This window comes from Moschus berezovskii, chromosome 13 (assembly GCF_049115385.1).
Source record: "Moschus berezovskii isolate FMDL1 chromosome 13, NW_MosBer_1.0, whole genome shotgun sequence".
In the NCBI taxonomy this organism is placed as follows: domain Eukaryota; kingdom Metazoa; phylum Chordata; class Mammalia; order Artiodactyla; family Moschidae; genus Moschus; species Moschus berezovskii.
The window spans coordinates 440993-464643 of record NC_142472.1 but is presented as its reverse complement, the minus strand read 5'-3'; the positions used below and the strand labels follow the sequence as shown (position 1 = coordinate 464643).

Genomic DNA, 23651 nt, shown 5'->3' with positions numbered 1-23651 from the left:
AGCCGGACCCAGGACGCGCCGCGGCCGGAACGTCCGGGTGAGCGCTGCGCGGCGTGCGGCGCCGGGCCTCGGCGCGGCCCTCAGGGCTCCCTTCTCCTCCCCGCCCGGCGGTCTGGGCTCCTTCCTGCGCGGGGGTCTGTGCCTCTCCGTCCGGGGGTCTGGGCTCCTCCCCACCCGGGGGTCTGGGCTCCTTCCTGCGCGGGGGTCTGGGCTCTCCGCACCCGGGGGTCTGGGCTCCTCCCCACCCGGGGGTCTGGGCTCCTTCCTGCGCGGGGGTCTGGGCTCCTTCCTGCGCGGGGGTCTGGGCTCTCCGCACCCGGGGGTCTGTGCCTCTCCGCCCGGGGGTCTGGGCTCTCCCCACCCGGGGGTCTGGGCTCCTCCGCCCGGGGGTCTGTGCCTCTCCGCCCGGCGGTCTGGGCTCTCCCCACCCGGGGGTCTGGGCTCCTCCCGCTCGGCGGTCTGGGCTCCCCCCACTCGGGGGTCTGGGCTCCCCCACCCCGGGGGTCTGGGCTCCCCCCTGCCCGGGGGTCTGGGCTGTCTGCACCCGGGGGTCTGGGCTTCCTCCCCAGAGCACTCCCTCCACTCTCAGGCTTTGTGCCGAGGACTGTGCTGCACCTGAGCGCCTTTTCCATGCCCACGCACCTGGCGGCGGATGCGGGGCGGGGAGGGCGCTATGGGAGCGCGGGCGGGGGCTGAGGACATATCGGGGTTGGACGGTCCACACGCCATTCCCCCCTCTCCCCCCTTCCCCAGCCAGATCTTCGGCTCAGGTGTGCGGAGGAGCCGCCCGCCCCCGCCCCGCCCCGCCCCCCTGGTTCCTGCGGGACCTCTCCTGGGAGCTCACACGTGTTTGTCTAGGGGTCACGGGGCCCCCGGGTCCCTTGAAAAGGAAGCACAGCGTGGCCCCCAGTTAAGGCGTGACTCAGGGACGGCCCCCAAACCAACTTAGGGGAGCTACTCCGAGGAGGGGATCGTGGAGGGTGGCTGCTGGTCACGGGACAGGTGCCAGTGACTGGATTGGTACTTGCCCAGAATATTAGATTTTGTACACTTTAATTAACATTACTATTTTAAAATTTATTATTGTCCATAAGAATTTTCTGTCCTTCCTGTTTTGCTTTTTAAATTCATTTTCCAGTTTAGTGACTAGAAGTGAACCTTAAGTTGTATTTACAGGATTATAAGTGCTTTATTTTTTAACAAATAGACTTAACATCATCTAACTTGTTAAAGTGTAAAATAGGCTTTTCAGGTAAAATCCTCAGCAAATCACGTTGTGTTAGGTTGCTTCCACCCCAGGTGTCTTTGCCTCCTTTTTTGTTGCTGTTTTGTGCCTGGAAGCTCTGGTGGAATCTGGCCAAAATGCTCATGTCAAACCGTCCACTGCAAATAACCCTCCTGCTTTCTTTTTTCCAGAGGTTCTGCAGGTGCTAACCCTGATCCCGCTGGAACCTGGAGGCTCGCTCTGGAATTCTTGCCTGCAGCTCTGGTGCCAGGTCAGGCCCCCCTCCCAACTTAGGGCCAGGGGTTCAGCTGGGTGTGGGAATTTTAAGAATTCATTATAAGACCAAAACAAGTCCAAAGTGTCTTTTTTTAATAATTAAAAATAGCAATAACAGGGACTTCCCTGGTGGTCCAGTGGCTGAGACTCCAGGCGCCCAATGCAGGGGACCCACCTTCCATCCCTGGTCAGTGAATTAGATCCCACATGCTGCAACTAAGACCCGGGACAGCCAAATAAATAAATAGAATTTTTTAAAAGAGGAAAATATATGCCATTTGTTAAAAAAAAAAAAAAAAGCAATAGCAAAATAACACCATTTACTGAAGAGAAAACATGTTACAATTTAGTAGTCTGTAGGATTTGGTAGTTGAATTTGAAGGTAAAATGAGAAGTTATGAAGAAGGAGTGATTCATATTTTTAGAAAATATTTATTTGATTTAAACGCTAGGTCTTCTCTGTAGCTTGAGGGATCTTCAGCCTTTGTTGCAGCCTGTGAGACCTTCAGCTGTGGCCTGTGGGGTCCAGTTCCCTGATCAGGGATTGAACCCAGGCCCTTTTCCCTGGGAGAACAGAGTATCAGTCACTGGACCACCAGGGAAGTCCTGGTTCACATTTTAAGGGTCTAGAAGTAATCTCAGCTTCGTGCTCATAGACGTCTTTCTACCAAAAGATGGACGCTCTTCTCAGGGGACGTGTCAGTGGCTCCGACTGAAATTCTCAAGGATTTCTCGTAAGTGACGGCCCCCCCCCCCCCCGTATCGTTGCGGGGGGAGAACTAACCGCAGGGACTCGTCTGCGGGAGGAACCATCATCACGGACACAGGGCGTTACTCCCGAACCAGCTGTGCAGCCGTTTATTTTTCTGAAGTTTGAAATCTATGAAAGATTCACTTTATGTGATCTTTTGGAGAAAACGTGTCTGTCTAGATCCGTGGCATTAACTCAGCATCTGAAATTTGTGTCTCGGTTCTGAAAAATACTGAATGTATGCACATTTGAAGTTGAGCTTGATTTCTTTCCCTCGAAACAGTAGAATCTTAGTACGTGAGTCAATAAAATAACAGATCAGCACATATTGCTGGTATCACTGTGATTGGTCAGTGGTTGGTTTGTTTAAGGTGGTAGGTAACATTTACTTAAAGCTGTACTAAAACTGTACTGAAACTCAGTAATGCAAACAGCCCTAGTTGTGTGTCCTGTGTTGTCGGGAAGTGAGCTGTCCAGAGTTTGTGGTCCTCTGGGAGACATGGGGATCCAGAGGGTCTAAACACGTACTGAACAGACCTGACTTCCTCAGAATCCTGGGCCAGCATGCAGGCTTCAGCGGTGACTTCCGATTGTCATTCTGAACGTGGGCCACTCTCCTGTTCCAGTGGTGGCCTCTTCAGGGTCTGCCTGGGACTGTCGGCCCCCACTCGACCACAGGCCGCAGGTCTCCGCAGCAACCCCTTGTGCCTTCGTGAGCTCTGCTGGTCTCTACTCTGTTGACTGCAAGTTCTTGGTTTGTTTGGGATTCTTAGAAATGCACACTCTTATTTTTGCTGTACTTTGCCTGGGAAACCAGATTAAACTCATTAGAGCCGAGATACCAGTGAAGTGAAACAATATTTGTACATTGTAGAATACCACAGTGCAGTCCCTGGAAACAGTGAGTTTTGCTTTCTCTCTGGTGTAAGGACTTGGGCCTCACTGCCCGGTTCAGGGGCTGTCAGGGCTGCCTTCCTGGGCTCTCCTGTGTCTGCGCCTCTTGCGTGTCCTGCCTCTGTGGTCATCCTTTCTGGTCACCTCCTGCACAGCCTCCTCAGCCTCCACCCTCACCTTGACCAGCCCTCTTCCAGGTGGCACAGCCCCTCGCCCCACAGGTGGCGCTGAGACCCAGGCCCCCATCTGCCCCACAGACGTTGCTGAGACCCAGGCCCCCATCCGCCCTGTGTGCCTCACAGGCGGGGTGTGCCAGGCTTCTGCTGGAGGCCTCCTTGAGGGAGGAAGCGGAGGGGCCTGATCCGCGGCAGGGAAAACGCTGCAGTGTGGTTGTGGTTTGTGACTGTTTCTTTTCTGTCCCTGACATCTTGTTAGCCTGCACCTGTAGACTCGGGCTGGAAATCGGACTGAGGTTCAGGTGGCTCAGGGAAGCAGACGGTGGCCTGAGCTGGCTGGTGACGCTTCAACTCTGCCTATGGCCCCTGGAGCTGGTTCCCGGCTCCCCATCTGTGATGGGGAAGCGGGTAGCATCCCCCGGCCTTGCATGGGGTTGGTTTGTGTCGTTTGCACATGGTAGATGTGGTACATACCTGAGGCTGAATTTCCCTTAAAAAATTGCCTTTAAATTCAGGTGTAACCTTCCAGGCATCTTACTTTACATTCAGTATTGATTGTAATCTAGATGCTTTAAATAACTCAGATGTTTCATCTAGGAAAAATAACATTTTCCTCAGAAAAATGATAGCTTTTAGTAATTATGTAATACTTTAATCTCAGTGGCAATGAATCATCCTTCAACTATATGTGACAGTTCGTCTCTTCTTCAGCTGAACATGTGTGTCTGAAATGCCCGCTCAGCGCAGCGGGAGTCCCTGGGCAGCCCGGCCCTGTCCCTGAGGCTGGATCATGAAGGCGCCGGGGAGGAGCTGTTTCTGGATGTGGCTTCCACTCCTGCAGCTGCTGGCGAGCGGCGCGGAGCGCGAGGGCCCGGCGGGGCCCGCCGTGGATCTGCCCCGCGGCCGGGGGGCGGCCGAGCCGCGGAGGAGGCCGTGGGTTCTGGACGGCTGCCGGAGGCTCTCCGGGCTGCTGCGCCAGAAGGCCGCGGTTCTGAACAAGCTGGAGGCCGCCATCCGAGCGGTGGAGAGGGACGCCAGCCTCTCGGACCAAGAGAAGCTCTTCCGGGTGCACACGCTGGAGATTTTCCAGAAGGAGCTGAACGAGAGCGAGAACTCGGTCTTCCAGGCCGTCCGCGGCCTCCAGAGGGCGCTGCAGGGCGACTACAGGGACGTGGCCAGCGTGAAGGCGAGCAGCCGGCAGCGCCTGGAGGCCCTGCGGGAGGCGGCCATCAAGGCAGGCGCCGGGCCGGGCTGCCGCGGGACCCCGCGGGCGCGGGCGCGGGGGTCGGGCCGAGCAGAGCCGCGCCTGCCGTGGGGCGTCCCCGCGTCCGGGGGGGAGCGGCTCGCGCTCTGCAGCGACCCCGCGCGCTGCTGCCCACATTTCGAGTCTCTGATGAGAACCTAGCATTTTAAAACTATCATTTAGCCATCTGTTATGCGGCAGACACTTTAAATATACAAAGTATCATTATTGATTTTCATGGAAACGCTAGGGTAGTATTACTCAGCTTTAAAAGTGAGAGGATACAAATGATCGAACTTTTTTTCACCCAATTGTGGTGTTTCTGCCAGCAATAAGGTCATGGGGTGCGTGGCCCCCGGGTGTGGTCCTGTCTGTTGTGAGACAAACCGCGACCTTCCCTGCCGTGTGTCACCGGGAACCAATGCGAGCTTGCTCCGGGTGCACGCGGGCTGGCCAGGTTCCCTTCTCCGTAAGCGTCACTCTTCATTTTTCACATGTGAATAGGAGGAGACAGAATATGTGGAACTTCTGGCAGCAGAAAAACATCAAGTTGAAGCCCTTAAAAACCTGCAGCATCGAAACAAGAGCCTGTCCATGCTGGATGAGATCCTCGAAGACGTGCGGAGGGCGGCCGATCGTCTGGAGCTGGAGATCGAGGAGCATGCCTTCGACGACAATAAGTCGGTGAGTGGCCCGCGGTGCTTCCCGCGGGGGTGTGCAGCTCACGCATGTGTGTTGGCACAGGCTGGAAACACAGGCAGAACGGCAACACTGCGCCCCGGAAAGGGACTTGTGTGGCCCACGAACGCACACTGGTTCCCCTGTTTGGACCGGAGTCTGGCCATCATCGCACCCCCGCCCTGGCGGCCGTCTCCTTCCGCCTGACAGAATCCTGGAGACGTTCCTGTCTCTCTCTGCGGGATACGTGAATTTGAACACATCTGGCTGCTTTCATGACATGACATTGGTCCTTCCTGCAGGTCAAAGGGGTCAATTTTGAGGCGGTCCTGCGGGTGGAGGAGGAGGAGGCCGACCTTCAGCAGAACCTCAGCAGGCGGGAGGTGGAGGAGGACCTGGGCCTGAGCATGCTCATCGACTCCCAGAACAACCAGTACATCCTGACGCGGCCCCGGGACGCCACCATCCCGCGGGCCGACCACCACCTCATAAAGGTCACCTGGCCCCCTGCGCCGCCCGCCATGATCGGATTCATGTGTTCCGGTTCTGTAGTTGTTAGACCCCCCTAGAGCGAGCTGTGGCACCTCCCCAGATGTTCTGGAGGCCCGCGAGCCACGCCCATCTCCTCACCCCGGTTCGCCACCATCCTGCGGGTCAACCACCACCTCATAAAGGTCGCCTGGGCCCCCACCCCGCCCGCCATGATCGGATTCATGTGTTCTGGTTCTGTAGTTAGACCCCCCGGAGTGAGCCGCGGCACCTCCCGGGACACTGCAGGCCCGCGAGCCACGCCCACCTCCTCGCCTCCCTCGCCCCTTCAGGGAAGGCAGGGCGCCACCCCCCTTCCCCCCGCTGACTGGCGTCTCTCGCCCTCGTGCAGGACATCGTCAGCATCGTGATGCTGTCCCTGCCTTGTGGCTGGCTCTGCACCACCATCGGGCTGCCTACCATGTTCGGCTACATCATCTGCGGCGTGCTGCTGGGGCCCTCTGGACTCAACAGTATCAAGGTCAGAACAGAATCTGCTGTGCAGGGCCTGCTGAGCTTGAATCGATGAAGGTGGCTGTTTCTTATAAAGCACATCAGAGAGGCCCTTTAGAATTTAGTAGGAAATCTCTAAAGCATAGGAGCATCGTTTTGATCATTAACGAGTGAACAAGTTGCCCAGAGAAAATGACCCTGTTCACGTCTTTAAAATGATATTTGTTTTAAAGATTCTCTGTGCAGTAACACAGTGGATTGGATTATACGGGCACTGAAAGGAGCTGAAAATGCTGGATTAAGTACTGTGCACACTGAGAAGCTGAGTGCTGAGCGGTGATCAGGCCGTGGTGTTGTGCGGCCAGGGGCGTATTGGGCGACCCAGGCAGCCCCTGTGGAGCCCGTTTGCTGTGCAGCTCTTCAGACAGTGAGGAGAGAGTCCCCAGCCTTTTGTCCTCTCAGGAAAGCACAGTGTGGACAAAGGGAAAGAAAAAGCCAGGAAGCGGTGTCCTGGCCCCCTGCCGCGGCACCCCTAATGCAGGGCGTGGGAGGGCACAGCCATCCCCACCCTGCCCGACGCTGCCCCGTGGCCTCGCCCGCCTCAGCCCAGGCTCCCCGCGAACCACGCAGGCCAGGCAGGAGGCCTTCACGCTGAACGGTCCTGACCGCGGACAGGCTGCCGGGTGACAAGTGCTGTGCTGCGGCTGAGAGCCCAGACCCGGCGGGAGACGCACGTGGCCGCTGCCTGGGCTCCTGGTTTCATTTGTGACTCGGCTTTTAAGTGGCACTTTCCATGGGATGAGACGGTGTGAAGGCTGCCAGTGGGAAATTCCCTCCTGCCCTGTTCCACCCTCCCTTTCCAGCACATCTGCCAACAGTAGAGACACAGACGTATCGTCCTTTCCATTTTCTCTTAATAGCAAAGAATTAAGGCTAACAGATCCAACTTGGGTACTATGAAACTTGTTCTTAGTAAATTACCTGTACCATGGAAAATAATATAATTACAATGGGTAAAGAGACCGAGATAAAAATCCAAGATCATACTAGCCAAAAGCGGGAGTGCGTAATGGAGAAAGTGCAGTTGTAGTTAACTCTGCCCCAGTATTTATCTTTCCTAATAGGGAGTTAGTAGACTTTCAGTTTCCAAGTCAAGAAGTATAGGCTTAAGTATGTTACTTTAAAGTCAGGTTGCCGCCCAGTTTTCAAAAGGGGGGAAAGTAGTAGCAGCCAGGAGACATGACAAGCAGAAGCCACACGAGAAGCCAAGCAGACGTGCTTTATAACAGAGACGTGGGTGGGCCTCGCTGTGAAAGGAGGCGGGTTCACGGACAGCGTCGGGGAGGAGGCGTACGGTAAACGGGGTCGGCTCAAAGTAAAATGACAGAAGGTTGAGCGCGAAAGGAGGAAGACGCTGGCAGGAGCAGGTGGGTCGCTGCAGTTCATGGCCTGTGGGCCACGGACATGCCCGGCAGGGCCGGGGCAGTAACCAACACACAAACACCCGGACTCTAGTCTCACGTGTTCAGGAAACACGGGAAAAACTGACGAGCTGGTGGCCGCCACGAACACCTCAAATGTAGACGTACACAGCACCAAATGCATAAACAGCGTCCTCTCCTGGAGCGCAGGGACACGGGGTGGACGCGCCTGCCCGTCAGGACCTGTGGAGGGGTTTCCATGGCCCCGCTCGCCAGACCCAGGGAGTGTGAGACTCTAGTCAGCTAAGCTTCAGCCTCAGCGCTAGTGCCTCCCTGTCCCCACAGGAAGCCGGTTGGAGGAAGTAAGAGGAGTGTAGTGGCAGTTAATGAGCTTGAGAACACATGAATTCCTGAGCTGTTTCCTAGAAAATAAATAAAAATATTCCTCTAGCTAATCAAGAAAAAAGGAAGAAAAGCACCACACTCAGTAAGTCCAGATTTTCTCAGATATAGAGGAAGTCTAGATAGCTCGTTGTTTTGTTTTTTTCTTTAAATACTAGGCTTTTGGGGATAGTCCCACTGAGTGTGTTAAGACAAGACGACTCTGTGAATATCTTAAACGCGTTGAGTTACACGGTTTTAAAACTTTCTTGTTTTCCAGTCGATTGTACAGGTGGAGACGTTAGGAGAGTTTGGCGTGTTCTTTACTCTGTTCCTCGTTGGCTTAGAATTTTCCCCAGAGAAGCTGAGAAAGGTGAGCCACCCGTGTGCTTGTGGTGTTGTCCCCTCCAGCTTAACGTGCTCTGTGCTCAGCGTCCATGTTCGTGGCTTGCCCAGCAGGGTAGAATATGATGTTATAGTTTGATGTTATTTTTGGAACATAAATTTCAAAAGATAAATTTTTGTTTAAACTGGAAATACAATGGATAAGTGGAATTAGCTTTTATGGTCTAATCCCAGGCCAGGTCCTAGAAAGGGCACGCTCAGACTCACCAACTTAGGGGCCCCACCGGGAGGGGACCAGGTCTTAGAAAGGACACGCTCAGACTCACCAACTTATGGGCCCCACCGGGAGGGGGCCAGGTCTTAGAAGGGACACACTCAGACTCACCAACTTATGGGCCCCACCGGGAGGGGATCAGGTCTTAGAAGGGACACGCTCAGACTCACCAACTTATGGGCCCCACCGGGAGGGTCCAACTCTGCGAGAGGCTGAAGTACCACAGGGTCTGAAAACCCAGCGTGTGACTCCAGGGGAAGCTCCTGGTTCTAATGCCTGAATGAGCAGCAGATGTTGACTTACCGGCTCTGTCTCTGTAAGATGAAAATATCTGAAAGGTTACTAGTACACGTTTAGGGCCGTGTGTATCAATAAACATTAAATTAGTGGAAGCTGCAGTTCCCCCTAAGTGTCCTGGCTTCTAGAACAATTACTTGGAAAGCTGGCATATTCCAGAATGGAAATGGAGTTAGATTAGAAGTAAATTAATGAAAAGCCACTTTGTGTTTGAACAGACACATCACATAGGAGGAAAAAGCTGATGGGGACAGGATGGGGTGGTGATGGACACTGCTGGTTGCAGGAAGGGCCACTCCCAGATCCCTGGGTTTTCACGTGTGTTCAGTTTATAGACGTTCACAGCAAACAGTGGCGTTGCCTTGAGGGTGGGAGTGAGGAAGGGCAGTGTCTGGTCCCCCGTGGCCCTGGCCTGGCCATCTTAGTCGCCAGTGTCCTCATCCCGGCCGTGAACACTGGGAAGACGCAGGTGGCCTCTGGCTCCAGAGTCGTAGTGTACCCGCTCCCGCGCCGAGGTCTCAGTGTCAAACCAGAGCAGTGTCCCCCACCGTGACGTTTCCCGTCTTTGTCAGGCTGACGTTTGCGATGCTCTGGGGGTTTTGCACCTGTTGCCGCAGCTTGAAGCAGGGCTCGCAGGGCAAGTGTGTGTCCTGAGTCTGGGCAGGAGCCTGGGTGGGACTGGCCCCTAGTGGCTGCCTTTGGGTCTGGGGTGAGCTGGGGTCTCTGACGGCCCCTCAGCTCCGACATCCCCAAGCGCCACTGAGCTCTGGCTGCTCCCCGCCTGGCGGCCCTGACCCTTGACCTGAGCCAGGGGCACATCCCACCACTTTGTAGGCAGGCTTGAGGCTCGGCGTGTTGGCTCTGAGCTGACGGTTCTCCTGCTGTGTTGGGTACACGTGGGAGATGTTAGTAACCGTGGGCAAGCCCCTCTCGAACCTTGTGTGAATTCTCCCAGACGCCTGATTAGAGGCTGTTGAGAGATGCCTGGCTCTGCGAGCTCCTTCCTGAGCCCTGTGGCTGAGGACACATCTGTTCTGCCGTTGGGCACCCCGGATTGTGTCATTTATCCTTAGGCCACCTGGGCCGCCCAGGTGTGTCCCAACCCTGACCCCCAGGATCCCGGACAGGCGCTGTTTCCATTAGAAGAGGGGCCGTGGGGGTCCTCGGCTCCAGCTGGGTTCTGGGATGGGGTGCACACAAAGAGGGAGGGGGTATGCTTAGTCCTCAGCAGTGCCCAGTGCTCAGGGGCCGCGTGTCAGCAGCCTCGGTTTTCCTGGTGTGCTCTGTGTTTACTGCAGAATCGCTTTCTACAGGGCCAGCTGGTTCCTGAGCAGGTGCGCTTCTGGTCCTCGGGGCCGTGGGCTCTGACACATGTGTGCACATGTTCCTTGGGGCCATGGGCTCTGAGGCGTGTGCGCACGTGTTCCTCGGGGCCGTGGACTCTGAGGCATGTGCGCACGTGTTCCTCGGGGCCGTGGGCTCTGACACATGTGTGCACATGTTCCTTGGGGCCATGGGCTCTGAGGTGTGTGCGCACGTGTTCGGAGGCATGTGCGCATGTGTTCCTCAGGGCCGTGGACTCTGAGGCGTGTGTGCACATGTTCCTTGGGGCCATGGGCTCTGAGGTGTGTGCGCACGTGTTCGGAGGCATGTGCGCATGTGTTCCTCAGGGCCGTGGACTCTGAGGTGTGTGCGCACGTGCTTCTTGGGGCCGTGGGCTCTGACACATGTGTGCACATGTTCCTTGGGGCCATGGGCTCTGAGGCGTGTGCGCACGTGTTCCTCGGGGCCGTGGACTCTGAGGCATGTGCGCACGTGTTCCTCGGGGCCGTGGGCTCTGACACATGTGCGCACGTGTTCCTCGGGGCCGTGGACTCTGAGGCATGTGCGCACGTGTTCCTTGGGGCCGTGGGCTCTGACACATGTGTGCACATGTTCCTTGGGGCCGTGGGCTCTGAGGCGTGTGTGCACGTGCTCCTGAGCCATGGGCTCCAAGGCGTGTGTGCACGTGTTCCTCGGGGCCATGGGCTCTGAGGCGTGTGCGCACGTGTTCCTCAGGGCCGTGGACTCTGAGGTGTGTGCGCACGTGTTCCTCGGGGCCGTGGGCTCTGAGGTGTGTGCGCACGTGCTTCTTGGGGCCGTGGGCTCTGACACATGTGTGCACGTGTTCCTCGGGGCCATGGGCTCTGAGGCGTGTGCGCACGTGTTCCTCGGGGCCGTGGACTCTGAGGTGTGTGTGCACGTGTTCCTCGGGGCCGTGGACTCTGAGGCGTGTGCGCACGTGTTCCTCGGGGCCGTGGGCTCTGAGGCGTGTGCGCACGTGTTCCTCGGGGCCGTGGGCTCTGAGGTGTGTGCGCACGTGTTCCTCGGGGCTGTGGACTCTGAGGTGTGTGCGCACGTGCTTCTTGGGGCCGTGGGCTCTGACACATGTGTGCACGTGTTCCTCGGGGCCATGGGCTGTGAGGCGTGTGTGCACGTGTTCCTCGGGGCTGTGGACTCTGAGGCGTGTGCGCACGTGTTCCTCGGGGCCGTGGACTCTGAGGCATGTGCGCACGTGTTCCTCGGGGCCGTGGGCTCTGACGCATGTGTGCACGTGTTCCTTGGGGCCATGGGCTCTGAGGTGTGTGCGCACGTGTTCGGAGGCATGTGCGCATGTGTTCCTCAGGGCCGTGGACTCTGAGGTGTGTGTGCACGTGTTCCTCGGGGCCGTGGACTCTGAGGCATGTGCGCATGTGTTCCTCAGGGCCGTGGACTCTGAGGCGTGTGTGCACGTGTTCCTCGGGGCCGTGGGCTCTGAGGCGTGTGCGCACGTGTTCCTCGGGGCCATGGGCTCTGAGGTGTGTGCGCACGTGTTCGGAGGCATGTGCGCATGTGTTCCTCAGGGCCGTGGACTCTGAGGTGTGTGCGCACGTGCTTCTTGGGGCCGTGGGCTCTGACACATGTGTGCACGTGTTCCTCGGGGCCATGGGCTCTGAGGCGTGTGCGCACGTGTTCCTCGGGGCCGTGGACTCTGAGGCGTGTGCGCACGTGTTCCTCGGGGCCGTGGACTCTGAGGTGTGTGCGCATGTGTTCCTCAGGGCCGTGGACTCTGAGGCGTGTGCGCACGTGTTCCTCGGGGCCGTGGGCTCTGAGGCGTGTGCGCACGTGTTCCTCGGGGCCATGGGCTCTGAGGTGTGTGCGCACGTGTTCGGAGGCATGTGCACATGTGTTCCTCAGGGCCGTGGGCTCTGAGGTGTGTGCGCACGTGTTCCTCGGGGCCGTGGGCTCTGACACATGTGTGCACATGTTCCTTGGGGCCATGGGCTCTGAGGTGTGTGCGCACGTGTTCCTCAGGGCCGTGGGCTCTGAGGCGTGTGCACACATGCTCCTCAGCCATGGGCTCCGACGCGTGTGTGCACGTGCTCCTCAGGGCCGTGGGCGCTGAGGTGTGTGCACGCCCCTGTGCTCCCCCAGGTGTGGAAGATCTCTCTGCAGGGGCCCTGCTACATGACTCTGCTCATGGTGGCCTTCGGCTTGGCCTGGGGCCACCTTCTGCAGATCAGACCCGCCCAGAGCGTCTTCATCTCTGCCTGCCTGTCCTTGTCGAGCACGCCGCTGGTGTCCAAGTTCCTCGCAGGCAGCGCCCGCAGTGACAAGGAAGGTAGGTGGGCGCGCGTCCTGCGTGGTGCTGCGGTTCACGGACGTGAGTCCACGTGCTCTCAGGGGCGTCTTCCCGAGCAGGCGACATCGACTATGGAGCGTTGCTGCTGGGGATGCTGGTGACTCAGGACGTGCAGCTGGGGCTGTTCATCGCTGTCCTGCCCACGCTCATCCAGGCGGGAGCTGGTGCACATGCCAGGTAAGGCTCTGCCATGCTTTAGTTCAGTTTGTTTTTCTGGCTTCAGATCATTTATCAAAATACTACTTAGCACTTTTTTTCCCAAGGACATGGAACTTGTGCAGCACGGACTGAGAGCTTAGTGACAGCCGTCACACCCCTGGGCTCAGATCCAGCTCCATGGCTGTGGGCAGTCACTTTATTTCTTCCTTCCTAACCTGTATTCTTTTTCTTGCCTTATTGCGCTGGCTAGAATTTCCAGAACTCTGTTGAATAAGACGGTAAGAGTAGACGTCCTTGCTTCTTCTGGTCTTAAAGGGAAAGCATTCGTTGTTTTCTTCACTTAGTGGGATGCTAACTGGGATTTTTGTCGTTATTCTTTGTCAGTTCCTAGGTTGCTCGAAGCTCTGTCTTGAGTGCATGTTGGATTTTGTCAGGTGCTTTTTCTGCATATACTGATAAGATTGTGTGACTTTTCTTCTTTGCCCAGTTTATATTGTGGATTCAGTTCAGTTCAGTTCAGTTGCTCAGTCGTGTCCGACTCTGCGACCCCATGAATCACAGCACGCCAGGCCTCCCTGCCCATCACCAAACTCCCTGAGTTCACTCAAAATCATGTCTTATCGAGTCGGTGATGCCATCCAGCCATCTCATGCTTTGTCGTCCCCTTCTCCTCCCGCCCCCAATCCCTCCCAGCATCAGAGTCTTTTCCAGTGAGTCAACTCGTCAAATGAGGTGGCCAAAGTATTGGAGTTTCAGCTTTAGGATCAGTCCTTCCAATGAACACCCAGGACTGATCGCCTTTAGAATGGACTGGTTGGATCTCCTTGCAGTCCAAGGGACTCTCAAGAGTCTCCTCTAACACCACAGTTCAAAAGCATCAATTCTTCGGCGCTCAGCTTTCTTCACAGTCCAACTCTCACATCCATACATGACCACTGGAAAAACCATAGCCTTGAGTAGATGGACCTTTGTTGGCAAAGTAATGTCTCTGCTTTTTAATATGCTGTCCAGGTTGGTCATAACTTTCCTTCCAAGGAGTAAGCGTCTTTTAATTTCATGGATGTACATTGGTTAACTTTTGACAGTTGAACCAGCCTTGCATGTCTAGAATAAATTCTACTTGGTTATGGTATATAATTCTTTCTATGCATTGCATCATCTAATTTGTTGGTATTTTTGGAGGATTTTTGTGTCATGAAAGATACTGGCATGTAGTTTTCTTTTTTATTCTCTTTATCTAGTTTTGGTATTAGAGTAATACTAGGCTTGTGAAATTATTTGGGAGGTGTTCATTCCACTTCTGTTTGCTATTTTCTGGAAGACATTGCATAAAATTGCTGTTAATTCTTCCGTAGATGTTTGGCAGAATTCTCCAGTGAAACCATCTGGGTCTTGAGAGTTCCTTTTTGAGAGTTTTCTGGAATTAGAAATTCAATTTGCTTTATGGTTACAGGGCTGCTGGAATTATCTGTTCATATTGTTGAATTGTGGTAGTTCGGTTTTTTGAGGAATTGGTCCGTTCCATTTAATTTGTCAAATTTATAATTATAGATTTGTTTGTAGTATTTTGTTTTCCTTCTGATGTAAGATCTGCAGTGATTTCCCCGATTTAGTTCTTTATTGGTCCTTTCTCAGAACCAGCTCCATGTTTCTGTGATTTGTTGTCCCTCTGTGGTTTTGCTTTTAATTTCATTTTCTGCCCTCGTCAGCGCCGTTTCTTCTGTTTGCTTTGGGTTTCTTGTGCGCCTCTTTTTCTAGGTTCTTGGTATGAACTCAGATTATTGATTTGAAACCTTTCTTCTTGTGTACTGTAAGTATTTAATGCTGTAAATTTCTTTCATAGCACTGTTGGCTACACTCCCTTATTCAAACATTTTGAATGTTTATTTTCGTTCAGTTAAATCCTTTTAGAATTTTTCCTTCGATACTTCCTCTTTGGCCTGTGGATTGTTTAAAAATGTGTTGCTTAATTTCAAAGTGTTTGGTGATTTTCCTGTTGCCCTTATTGTATTGATTTCTAGTTTGATTCCACCGTGGCAGGAGAACACACACTTTGTGTGACTTTAGCTCTTCCTCATTTACTGAGGTTTGTCTTCTGGCCCCAGATACGATCTGTTAAATGCTTCAGAGTCGCCTGAAAACAAAACGTGTATTTTTTTTTATCACTGTTGAGTACTCACATGTGTCAATTATTGCTGTCTGTTCACATGTTGTTCAGCCTTTCTGTCTTCTTGCTGTAGCTCAACCACCGGTTGAGGGAGGTGGTGTTGAAACCTCAGTTGTAACTCCATGTTTGTCTGCTTTTCCTTTTAGCTCCATCAGCTTTTGCTTATGTGTTTGGGGCTCTGTTGTTTGGTGCATTCATATTTGGTATCATTTTCTTTCTAGTAATTTTTCTTGCTCTGATACTCACTTTATCTGATATTAAGATACATAGTTCTTCCTGGTTTTTCTTATTCATGCAGACAGCAGAACATCTTTTCCTTCCTCAACTTTCACCCTCTTGTACTGTTGTATTTGAAGCGAGTTTCTTACAGACCGCGTCTTGTTGGGTGATGTTTTTATGACCAGCTCAGCAAACCTTTGCCTCTCAGTCGGTGCACTGCGAGCCTGTGCGTTTAAGGTGTGCACCGCTGTGTTAGGGCCTCAGTCTTGCTGTTTCCTTTTGTGTCTCAGTCTCCTGTCCTCTCGTTGCCCTCGCGTCCCGGTGCCACTTGCTTGTTTTCACGGACTCCGTTCTGGTTTGTTTGCTGCTGCTGCTGAGCCGCTTCAGTCGTGTCCGATCCTGTGCTACCCATAGACGACAGCCCACCAGGCTCCTCTGTCCCTGGGATTCTCTGGGTAGAACGCTGGAGTGGGTTGCCAGTACCTTCTCTGTCGTGGTTTGTTTAGCGTGGTTTTTAGTGCGTCTCTCTGTGCGGCTCCTTCTGTGACTCTTCGGGCATCACTGGCCCCACGCGGACTCGGTCGCTGCTGTCAGCACTTCACCATTTCCTGGAGAACATTTCACGATTTGTGTGAAACGTGGATCCTATTCCCTTCTAGGGCTTTTTCCTTTCCTACTTTTAAAATGTAATTGTTGTATTTCATATTTTCTCTACTTATGTTGAGTACCGTATCTGATGGCTTTTTAAAGTTTGCTTCAATAATTAAATAGGATTTTAAAGTTTATTTTTTTCTACCTTGCCATGCAGCTTACAGGGTATTATTAGTTCCCAGCTAGGGATTGAACCTGGGCCTCTGGCATTGAAAGCTTGTAGTCCCAGCCACTGGACTGCTGGGGAATTCCCCTGAAATAGGATTTTTAAAGCTCATGAGAAGTATTACTTACTATACTTAGTATTTTTTACCCATCTGACTTTCCTTCTCCTCTCAAACCCAGGGTTTCTTCTGTGCTGTCTCCTTTCTGCTTGAGGACTCTGGTTCCTGTCTCGTTGTTAGACTGCTGAGGGCAGCAGGCTCTCTTGGTTTCCCCATCTGAGCGTCTCCCCTCCTTTGTCCCGAGGGCATCCATCTGCGGTGGGTGTTCCTTTCTTCCAGGGCCTGGACCTGTCCGCCACCTCTCTCACCTCTGATGGCTCCAGCGAGAAACTGGCTGTCCTTCAGACCTGCGTTTCTCCACGAGCAGTGCATGGTTCCTGTCCGGCTGCTTCTGTTTGTTTTTAGTTTTCAGACATTGAATTACAGCATGTCCTGGCGTCTTGGTCAGGCTCACGGCGCTCACGGCAGACGTCTGTTTCTCGTGGTTCCGAGGCTGGCGTCCTCTCAGACCGCTGTCCTCTCCCATGTCCCTGGGCGGGCGGGCGGGGAGGCTGCGGCGCCCTCTGGCCTCTCCTGTGAGGCCGCTAATCTCACTGCTGCCCCGCCCCGCCGAGGCCTCCCTTCTTCATGGATGTGCTGGGGCCACAGCGACCAAACCTGTGAGCCTGTGACTCTCTCTGGGTCTACTCTGTGCGGCATTCGTTCGGCTTCTGGAAGCCGCAGGTTTCTGTCTCTTACCTAATTCAGGAATTTCGGCCGTGGTTTCCTCAGGTGCTTTTCCAGTCCCCCTCGGCCCTCATCCCGGGACCCCATGGTGCAAACACGGCTCTCTCTTGCCTCACGGGTCTCAGATGCTTCTTTATCAGTCTGTTTTCTGTCTGTGGTTCAGACTGGGTAAATTCTGTCGGTTTGTCAAATCTACGGGTCCCAGCATCTGTCATTGCTTCTCTGCTCTTCAGCTCATCCAGCTTTGGTTAATGTGTTGTTTAGTTGTATAATTTCCATTTGATTCTTTTATTTTTAAACTTTTGTTTCGTTGCTGAGATTTTCTGTTTTTTTCCCTCTTTGTTTTAAGAGGCTTTTTAATTGCTGTTGAATCATTTTTATGACGATTGCTTTGAAGTCTTTGTCAGATAATTCTAACAGTGACTGCGTCTTGAAGTTGGAATCTCAGTCAGGTGGTTTTCCTGGCTGTTGCAGTTTTGTATCTGATGATTCTCTGATTCTTTACTCATGTTTAAAGCCAGAGGCCCCATGTTGAGGTGGGGGGGTCATCTTCCTGCTGGGCCCTGCCTGGGGGAGCTCAGACAAGCCTGCCTCATTGCCTGTTGGCAGGTGGAAGCATTTTTTATTTTATATATTTGCCTTTTGCCAGATGTTATACTGAGTTTCAGCAATCTAAAAGTGATTCAGATCTCTGCTCCACTCCCAGGTAGCTCATCCTGGCAGGGAAGGTAGGAAGGGCAGCTGGTTAACTGAGATTCCTGGGGTGGAGACCCCCGACCCTCCATCGGCCAGCCCCATGGCCCGAGCGAGGTAGCTTCCTGAACATGCTGGACATCAGTGTCCTCACTGGCAGGATGCAGACGCGGTGGGAGTAGCCTGCCTCCTGGATGGTGTGTGCGGGTTGCCAACAGGGGAGACTCTTGCAGAGCCGCGAGCGCAACCCTCGGACATACAGCCATCAGAGTCTGTTTAGCAGGAAGGCAAGCTAGCTGGTTTGTCTCTTTGACCCTAAGTTCTTTAACTGTCAGAAAAGCAACCTTAGTCACAACCTTATTTCTTCTGGCTACAGATTTTCAGGGTAACTGAACAAAATTCTGGACAGAAAAAGGATTGTAACTTTAGCTGGAGGTTCATTGAGTTCTGTTTGGGATGTACAGTAAGTCACTCCCAGGAGTAGTGGGGCCTCCTCCCGAAACAGAGGCAGAACCGAGGATGCTGGGCCCCCACAGAGCACGGGCATCACTCGGGAGCAGGCCCCTGCTGGCTAGACAGCTGCAGCTCACACAGAGACTTGGAAAGCTGTTCTTTTTCTGTCTTCCTGATTTAAAGCTCATCCAGTACAGGTCCTGGCCCCGTTGATTTCGTTCCAGTTTAGTCACGAGAACTTACTGACAAGGCAAAGTGCCCTGCATTGCGTTAAGATTGTAAAAAGGCAGCAGCATGTACAGTGTTTCTCGGGTGAAGCTGGGGCTGCCGTGTGCGTTGGCCCCTCCACTCCAGGGCATGAACCCCACAGAAACAGGAGCGCCTGTCCCCAGGTGTCCCCTGTGCAGTGATGGCAGCATAGCCTACCCTGAATCACACACTGATGGGGATGAATCTTACCTGAAAGTGTTTTACCACAGTAAACAGAAAAGCTCACGTGTGAGTATTCATGGCAGCGTTAGCCACACTGTCTTTATTCTACAAAGAGTTTCGTGCAGAGTACTTTTCTCTGTGACGGAGTGACAGGGACCTCCGCGCTCTGGCTTGGGGTAAGGGACTGGCACCCCCATGTGGGAACCTGCGGTGTTCAGGGCACAGTTGCCTTATGAAGGATTTCAGATGGCGGTTAATCCTGGTGAGGAATTATATCCCCTGCCCTTGACAGAGACACCTAAGCTGCCAGCCATGGATCTTTGCATCCTGTGCAGTGTATCTGCTCCAGAGTGTTGGTTACAATACAATTCAGCTTCTATATTTGATTCAAGTAACTGAGTTTCTGAGGTTATTGTTAAATAGATTTTATCCCAGCAGTTATTGGGAATAAAGATGTGTGTGATCTGGGTAATTTGTTGTGTAACCTTGGAGAGGAACAGAAGGTCTTTCGCTGGACTGGGGCGTGCCTTGGGGAGAACATGGCCTGTCTCTCTCCCCAGCGTCGCCATGGAGGCCCTGCGGCTCCTGGCCCTGGTCAGTCAGGTCCTCTTCTCGCTCGCCGCCGTTCTGCTCGTCTGCCTGCTGGTGCGGACCTACCTCGTGGGGCCCTACTGCCGGAAGCTGCACGCTGAGAGCAAAGGGAACAAGGAGATCCTGGTCCTGGGCATCTCCGCCTTCACCTTCCTCATGCTGACGGTAACACCCGGCCTCCTGGCACGCGCGTGGTCGGGGCGGGGCCTCTGGCTCACGCTGCTCACGGCTGCGGCACGTGCAAGGATCTGTCCTACATGCCTTACACCTAAAGCGAGAGTCAGCGTGAAATTGTTTTCATTGTGTTTGATGAGAACGAGCTAGTTTGCAGCATAACTTCTGCTGCTGTGATGTCAGAGGCTCACGTGGAGGCTGGTTTTGGATGCAGCCTTTCCAGCTGGTAAAGAATCCGCCTGCAATGTGGGAGATCTGGGTTCGATCCCTGGGTTGGGAAGATTCCCTGGAGAAGGGAACGGCTACCCACTCCAGTATTCTGGCCTGGAGAATTCCATGGACTATATAGTCCATGGGGTCATAGAGAGTCAGACACTACTGAATGACTTACACATACATTTCCCAGCTGAGGGACAGGCTTCTCGTAAAGGAGGGCAGGTGTTCTGGGAGACCCCGTAAATAGTCCGAGTTATGGTGGCATCACCTTTGGGGCAGCAGCTGCACCCCTCAACGTAGGCCGACCCCCCCTTGTGTTCAGCCAGTCAGGGTTCCCGCGCAGGGAGTCAGTCCTGGGACTGTCCCGTGACTCCAGGCCCGAAGGCGCTGTTGTTCCGCGGTGTCTGTGTCCGCGCTGCGTGGCGTGTGTCACGCTGTTTGCTGTGGCGGCTGCGAGCACCTTGTCTGCTCCCTCCCGGGCGTGTGTTGGGCTCCGACACCATTGTCTGTAGGGCCTGTGCTGCTCTTGTCTTGGTTTAACCCGAGTTAAACACACGTCTGCTCCCTTCCTGCAGGTGCCAGGGGGTGGGCACAGGTTCCTATGCTACGTTTTTAATGCTCAGGAGTCGGGCAGTTTATTGATTCAGGACAGAGAAAGTGTATCACAAATACTTGTTCTCACTCAGAAATTCCACAGTAGTCTCCACGAATGGTGGTTTCAACTGGTTTATGACTGTTCCCTCTCACTTGTGGGCAGTGACCTGACATTTGCCACTTTGTCTTCTCCGGGGCCCTCCAAGGATGCTGGGCAGGGGCCGAGAAGCTGGCTTGTTGGAGTTTCACGGGGACCCACAGCACGTCTGAGAGGCCCTCCGGTGTGAATCTCCTGGCAGAGACGCTGCCGTGTGCGCCCAGCATGGCCTGTGTCCTCCCCCGCAGGTCACCGAGCTGCTGGACGTGTCCATGGAGCTGGGCTGCTTCCTGGCTGGAGCCCTGGTGTCTTCCCAGGGCCACGCAGTTGCTGAGGAGGTCATGTCCTACGTGGAGCCCGTCCGCGACTTCCTGGCCATCATATTCTTTGCATCCATAGGTGACCATCCTCCAGGGGTGATGCCCCCACTGGGTCTTGTCTGCTCACACGTCTTTCTACTAACAGTTTGTGTGGTGAAAACAGTTCCCGTGGAGGCTAGGGACTGAGGGACTCTGACTGAGGAGGGAAGGTCTGAGCTGAGGGACGTGGGCTCCTCACAGGTGGTCCTCCGTGGCCCCTGCTCAGCGGGATGGCAGCTTCGTGTCATGAGTCCACACCAAGTGTGGGGGGAAATTCTGACTTTGATACAGAAAAATCCAAACTGGCGTGTTGAGGCTGCTGCCCTGGGAACGTGCCCGTGGGGTGGGGGAACCCACCTGGCACCTTGCTCATGGCGGGCACTGTTCGGTGGGCCCGATCAGCCCCAGAGACATCGAGTGTGTGGGCTGTGTAAATGGGCTCCTGGTTTGTTCTGGTTCCTGAAGGCCAGGCCTGCCGCATGGGGCTCTGGGTGCGAAGGGCGGGGAGACCCCCGTCCCTTCTTGTCTTGGATGCAGGGCTACGGGGAGGCTGGCCGCCTGGCCTCTGAGGTCGCCCGCCCTCTCCCCGCAGGCCTCCACGTGTTCCCCACCTTCGTGCTCTACGAGCTCACTGTCCTGTTGGTCCTCACGCTCTCAGTCGTGGCCATGAAGGTACGGGCGTGCTCGTGAGGGCCAGTCTGTCTTTGGTTCACCCAGCACCCCTCCTGCCACTTCTGCTGTGTGACCCCTGCCTCCCCTCCCTCACCCTGCGCAGCTGGGGCAGCTCAGGCTTCTTGGGTCAGGGTTAGCCTCCGTCTCAGACTCTGTTGAAAATGGGGAGTGAAAAATTCTGGACCCTCCAGGGAAGCCTCGCTCTGTACTTTGTCTTGTCCTGAGTCTAAACCACAAACCCCACTCTTGTACCAAACGTACATTTTAATGGCCCTGGAGAACTATCTTGCTGCTTTCCACTTGTGTCCTTTGTGGCTTCAAACTGTTGAAGTACCTGTGTTAACATGCGACCCAGGAGTGGAGGGCGGAGGAGGGGTTTGCAGCAAAGGAGCCGCACCCCCCAGGCTTCTTTGCTCAGGCCTCACTCACAGTGTGTTAAGAGGACAGTTCCTCCTGACCACTGCTCCATATTGTGAGGCAGCAGGCCTGGTTTCCCCGGGGTGGGGGTGCCTCAGCGTCCTCTCACGTGGCACTGCAGTGGGGGCCGGACAGGCCGCTCTGGGCGTGACCCGCCTCCCTGGCAGTTCGTCCTGGCAGCCCTGGTCCTGTCCCTGCTCCTACCCAAGACAAGCCAGTACGTCAAGTGGATCGTGGCCGCGGGGCTGGCCCAGGTCAGCGAGTTCGCACTGGTCCTGGGGAGCCGGGCACGCAGAGCCCGAGTCATCTCCCGAGAGGTGAGTCTGCCCTGCTGCCGGGGGCCAGGGGCCAGGGGTGCAGGGTTGCAGGTCGAGATTCTGGGGGCTCAGGGGAGGGGCTTCTCCTCCAGGCTGGCGCCTGGACAGCACAGTGGTGCCCTGGAGATGGACCTCCACGGCCCTGCCCCTGCCCCGCTGATGCCCCACCCCCGCCACAGGGAGCCCCTCCCCTCCCCTCCCCACTGATGCCCCGCCCCCGCCACAGGAAGCCCCTCCCCTCCCCTGACGCCCCGCCCCTCCCCACTGATGCCCCGCCCCTGCCACAGGGAGCCCCTCCCCTCCGCTGGCGCCCCGCCCCTGCCCCACTGGCGCCCCGCCCCTCCCCGCTGACGCCCCGCCCCCGCAGGTGTACCTGCTCATCCTCAGCGTGACCACGCTGAGCCTCCTCCTCGCCCCTCTGCTCTGGCGCGCTGCAGTTGCCCGGTGTGCACCCCGGCCAGAGAGGCGGTCCAGCCTCTGAGGACCGCGGCCAGGCGACCGGTGGGGCTGTCACCGCTCCCGGACCTGTGGTGCCCGCACTGGAGAGTCTGGGCAGGCCGCGTCCGTGGAACGCTGCCTTGGCGGTCGTGCCTGGATGTGCCTTTTCTCCTGAAATTACCGTTGACTTCATGTTGTTACTCCATCACTTTCTGTGTTTTTTGGTAAGGAAAAAATTAAGGAGGCTTTTTTATTTATTGTACAACTTTTTGTTGTAATCTGTTGGTCAGTACTTATTAAACGTTTCTGTGATGTGAGCTTTTAATTCTGACAGTTTGGAAAGTTAATACTTAAAGTCTGCGTTTTCTAGAGACAAAGGTCTTTTAAATGTCTGCTTTTTATTACAATTTTAAAACACTTTCATGTCAATTTTTATTAGGAATACCATTCTTTTAAAGTATTTGGTTTTGAATCATGAGACTATGCATTCCTAATAAAGATCATTTATGACCAGAATATAACTAATTGAAATTTATTGATTTCATTAGATTTTTGTGTTGAACTCATCTTCGTTGATTTTTTAAATAAAGATATGTCACCTGTTACCTTACTATTTGAGAGATTGGATAGATGCAGAGCTATCTGTGAAGGCTAAGTTCTGACTTTAATTCTAAAAGTGTATATTGGTGATTATGTGCCCCATTTTAGAAAACCATGCAGCTCAGATCTGATACTTACAAAGCTTTCCCGAGGGGCGCCTAAATGGAGAGTTCCTATAAATACAGTCTTTAAGAGCCCAACAGTTTCTCCAGAGTGCTGGGCATAGAGGGAGAGACGTGTGAAGGGGGATTATGGATCACACACATGAATTACGAGTTGAGTAATATAAACTAAAACATTGAGATAAATTGAACTAGTGTGAAGTAAATCAGTGGGAGAAATGATGTGAATGTGCTTCCTTTTGGAAACCAGCATTGGTTTTCACTTGTTTCTAAATGCTCCAGACGGTGCCATGGCCTTCGATCCCTGGGCACGTGGACACTGAGGGGGGTTGCCTGAGGAGCCGGCCCTGCCGCCTGCCCGCTGATGCTGTACTCTGTCCGTGGGCCTCTGCCTCCACTGTGCGTCCTCTTTGCTCTCGCATCTCCAGCACCCGTGGCAGAGCCAGGAGCTCTTACGTCTGACTGCGTGAAACCTATTTGATGTGCTGGCATCAAGTGTTCCCTCAAATGTGGAGTTAATACCACTCTGAGACTGCAGTAATTAATAGACGTGCCCTTTGTGACAAGAGGAAATGCTCTTGGAAAAGTCCTGTGCTTGGAGAGGCCTGGGCCCTCAGCACTGCCAGGAGCCGTGAGGACGTCACCCGGACGGGGCCCCCGCCCTGCCCCAGGAGCCGTGAGGACGTCACCCGGACAGGGCCCCCGCCCTGCCCCAGGAGCCGTGAGG

The 23651-nt window shown here is 54.5% G+C and overlaps 1 protein-coding gene across 3 annotated transcripts; it reads left to right on the top strand.

Moving 5' to 3' along the window:
- Nucleotides 1-115: 115 nt before the first annotated feature.
- SLC9D1 (solute carrier family 9 member D1) lies at nt 116-22527 on the top strand. 3 transcript variants are annotated; one of them, XM_088842561.1, is made up of 14 exons: nt 116-134; nt 1417-1496; nt 4034-4556; nt 5070-5249; nt 5546-5737; nt 6124-6252; nt 8307-8399; nt 12396-12582; nt 12663-12780; nt 18888-19083; nt 20248-20398; nt 20951-21030; nt 21615-21764; nt 22202-22527. In XM_088842561.1, exons 3-14 carry the CDS (start codon nt 4113-4115, stop codon nt 22478-22480), a joined length of 2199 nt encoding a protein of 732 aa, XP_088698687.1. In that variant the 5' UTR covers nt 116-134; nt 1417-1496; nt 4034-4112; the 3' UTR covers nt 22481-22527. The 3 variants fall into 3 exon arrangements, with proteins under 3 accessions (XP_088698687.1, XP_088698688.1, XP_055282725.1); XM_088842562.1 differs by having other exon boundaries at nt 117-134; nt 22132-22384; XM_055426750.2 differs by lacking the exon at nt 116-134 and adding an exon at nt 2158-2235 and having other exon boundaries at nt 1420-1496.
- Nucleotides 22528-23651: the final 1124 nt, after the last annotated feature.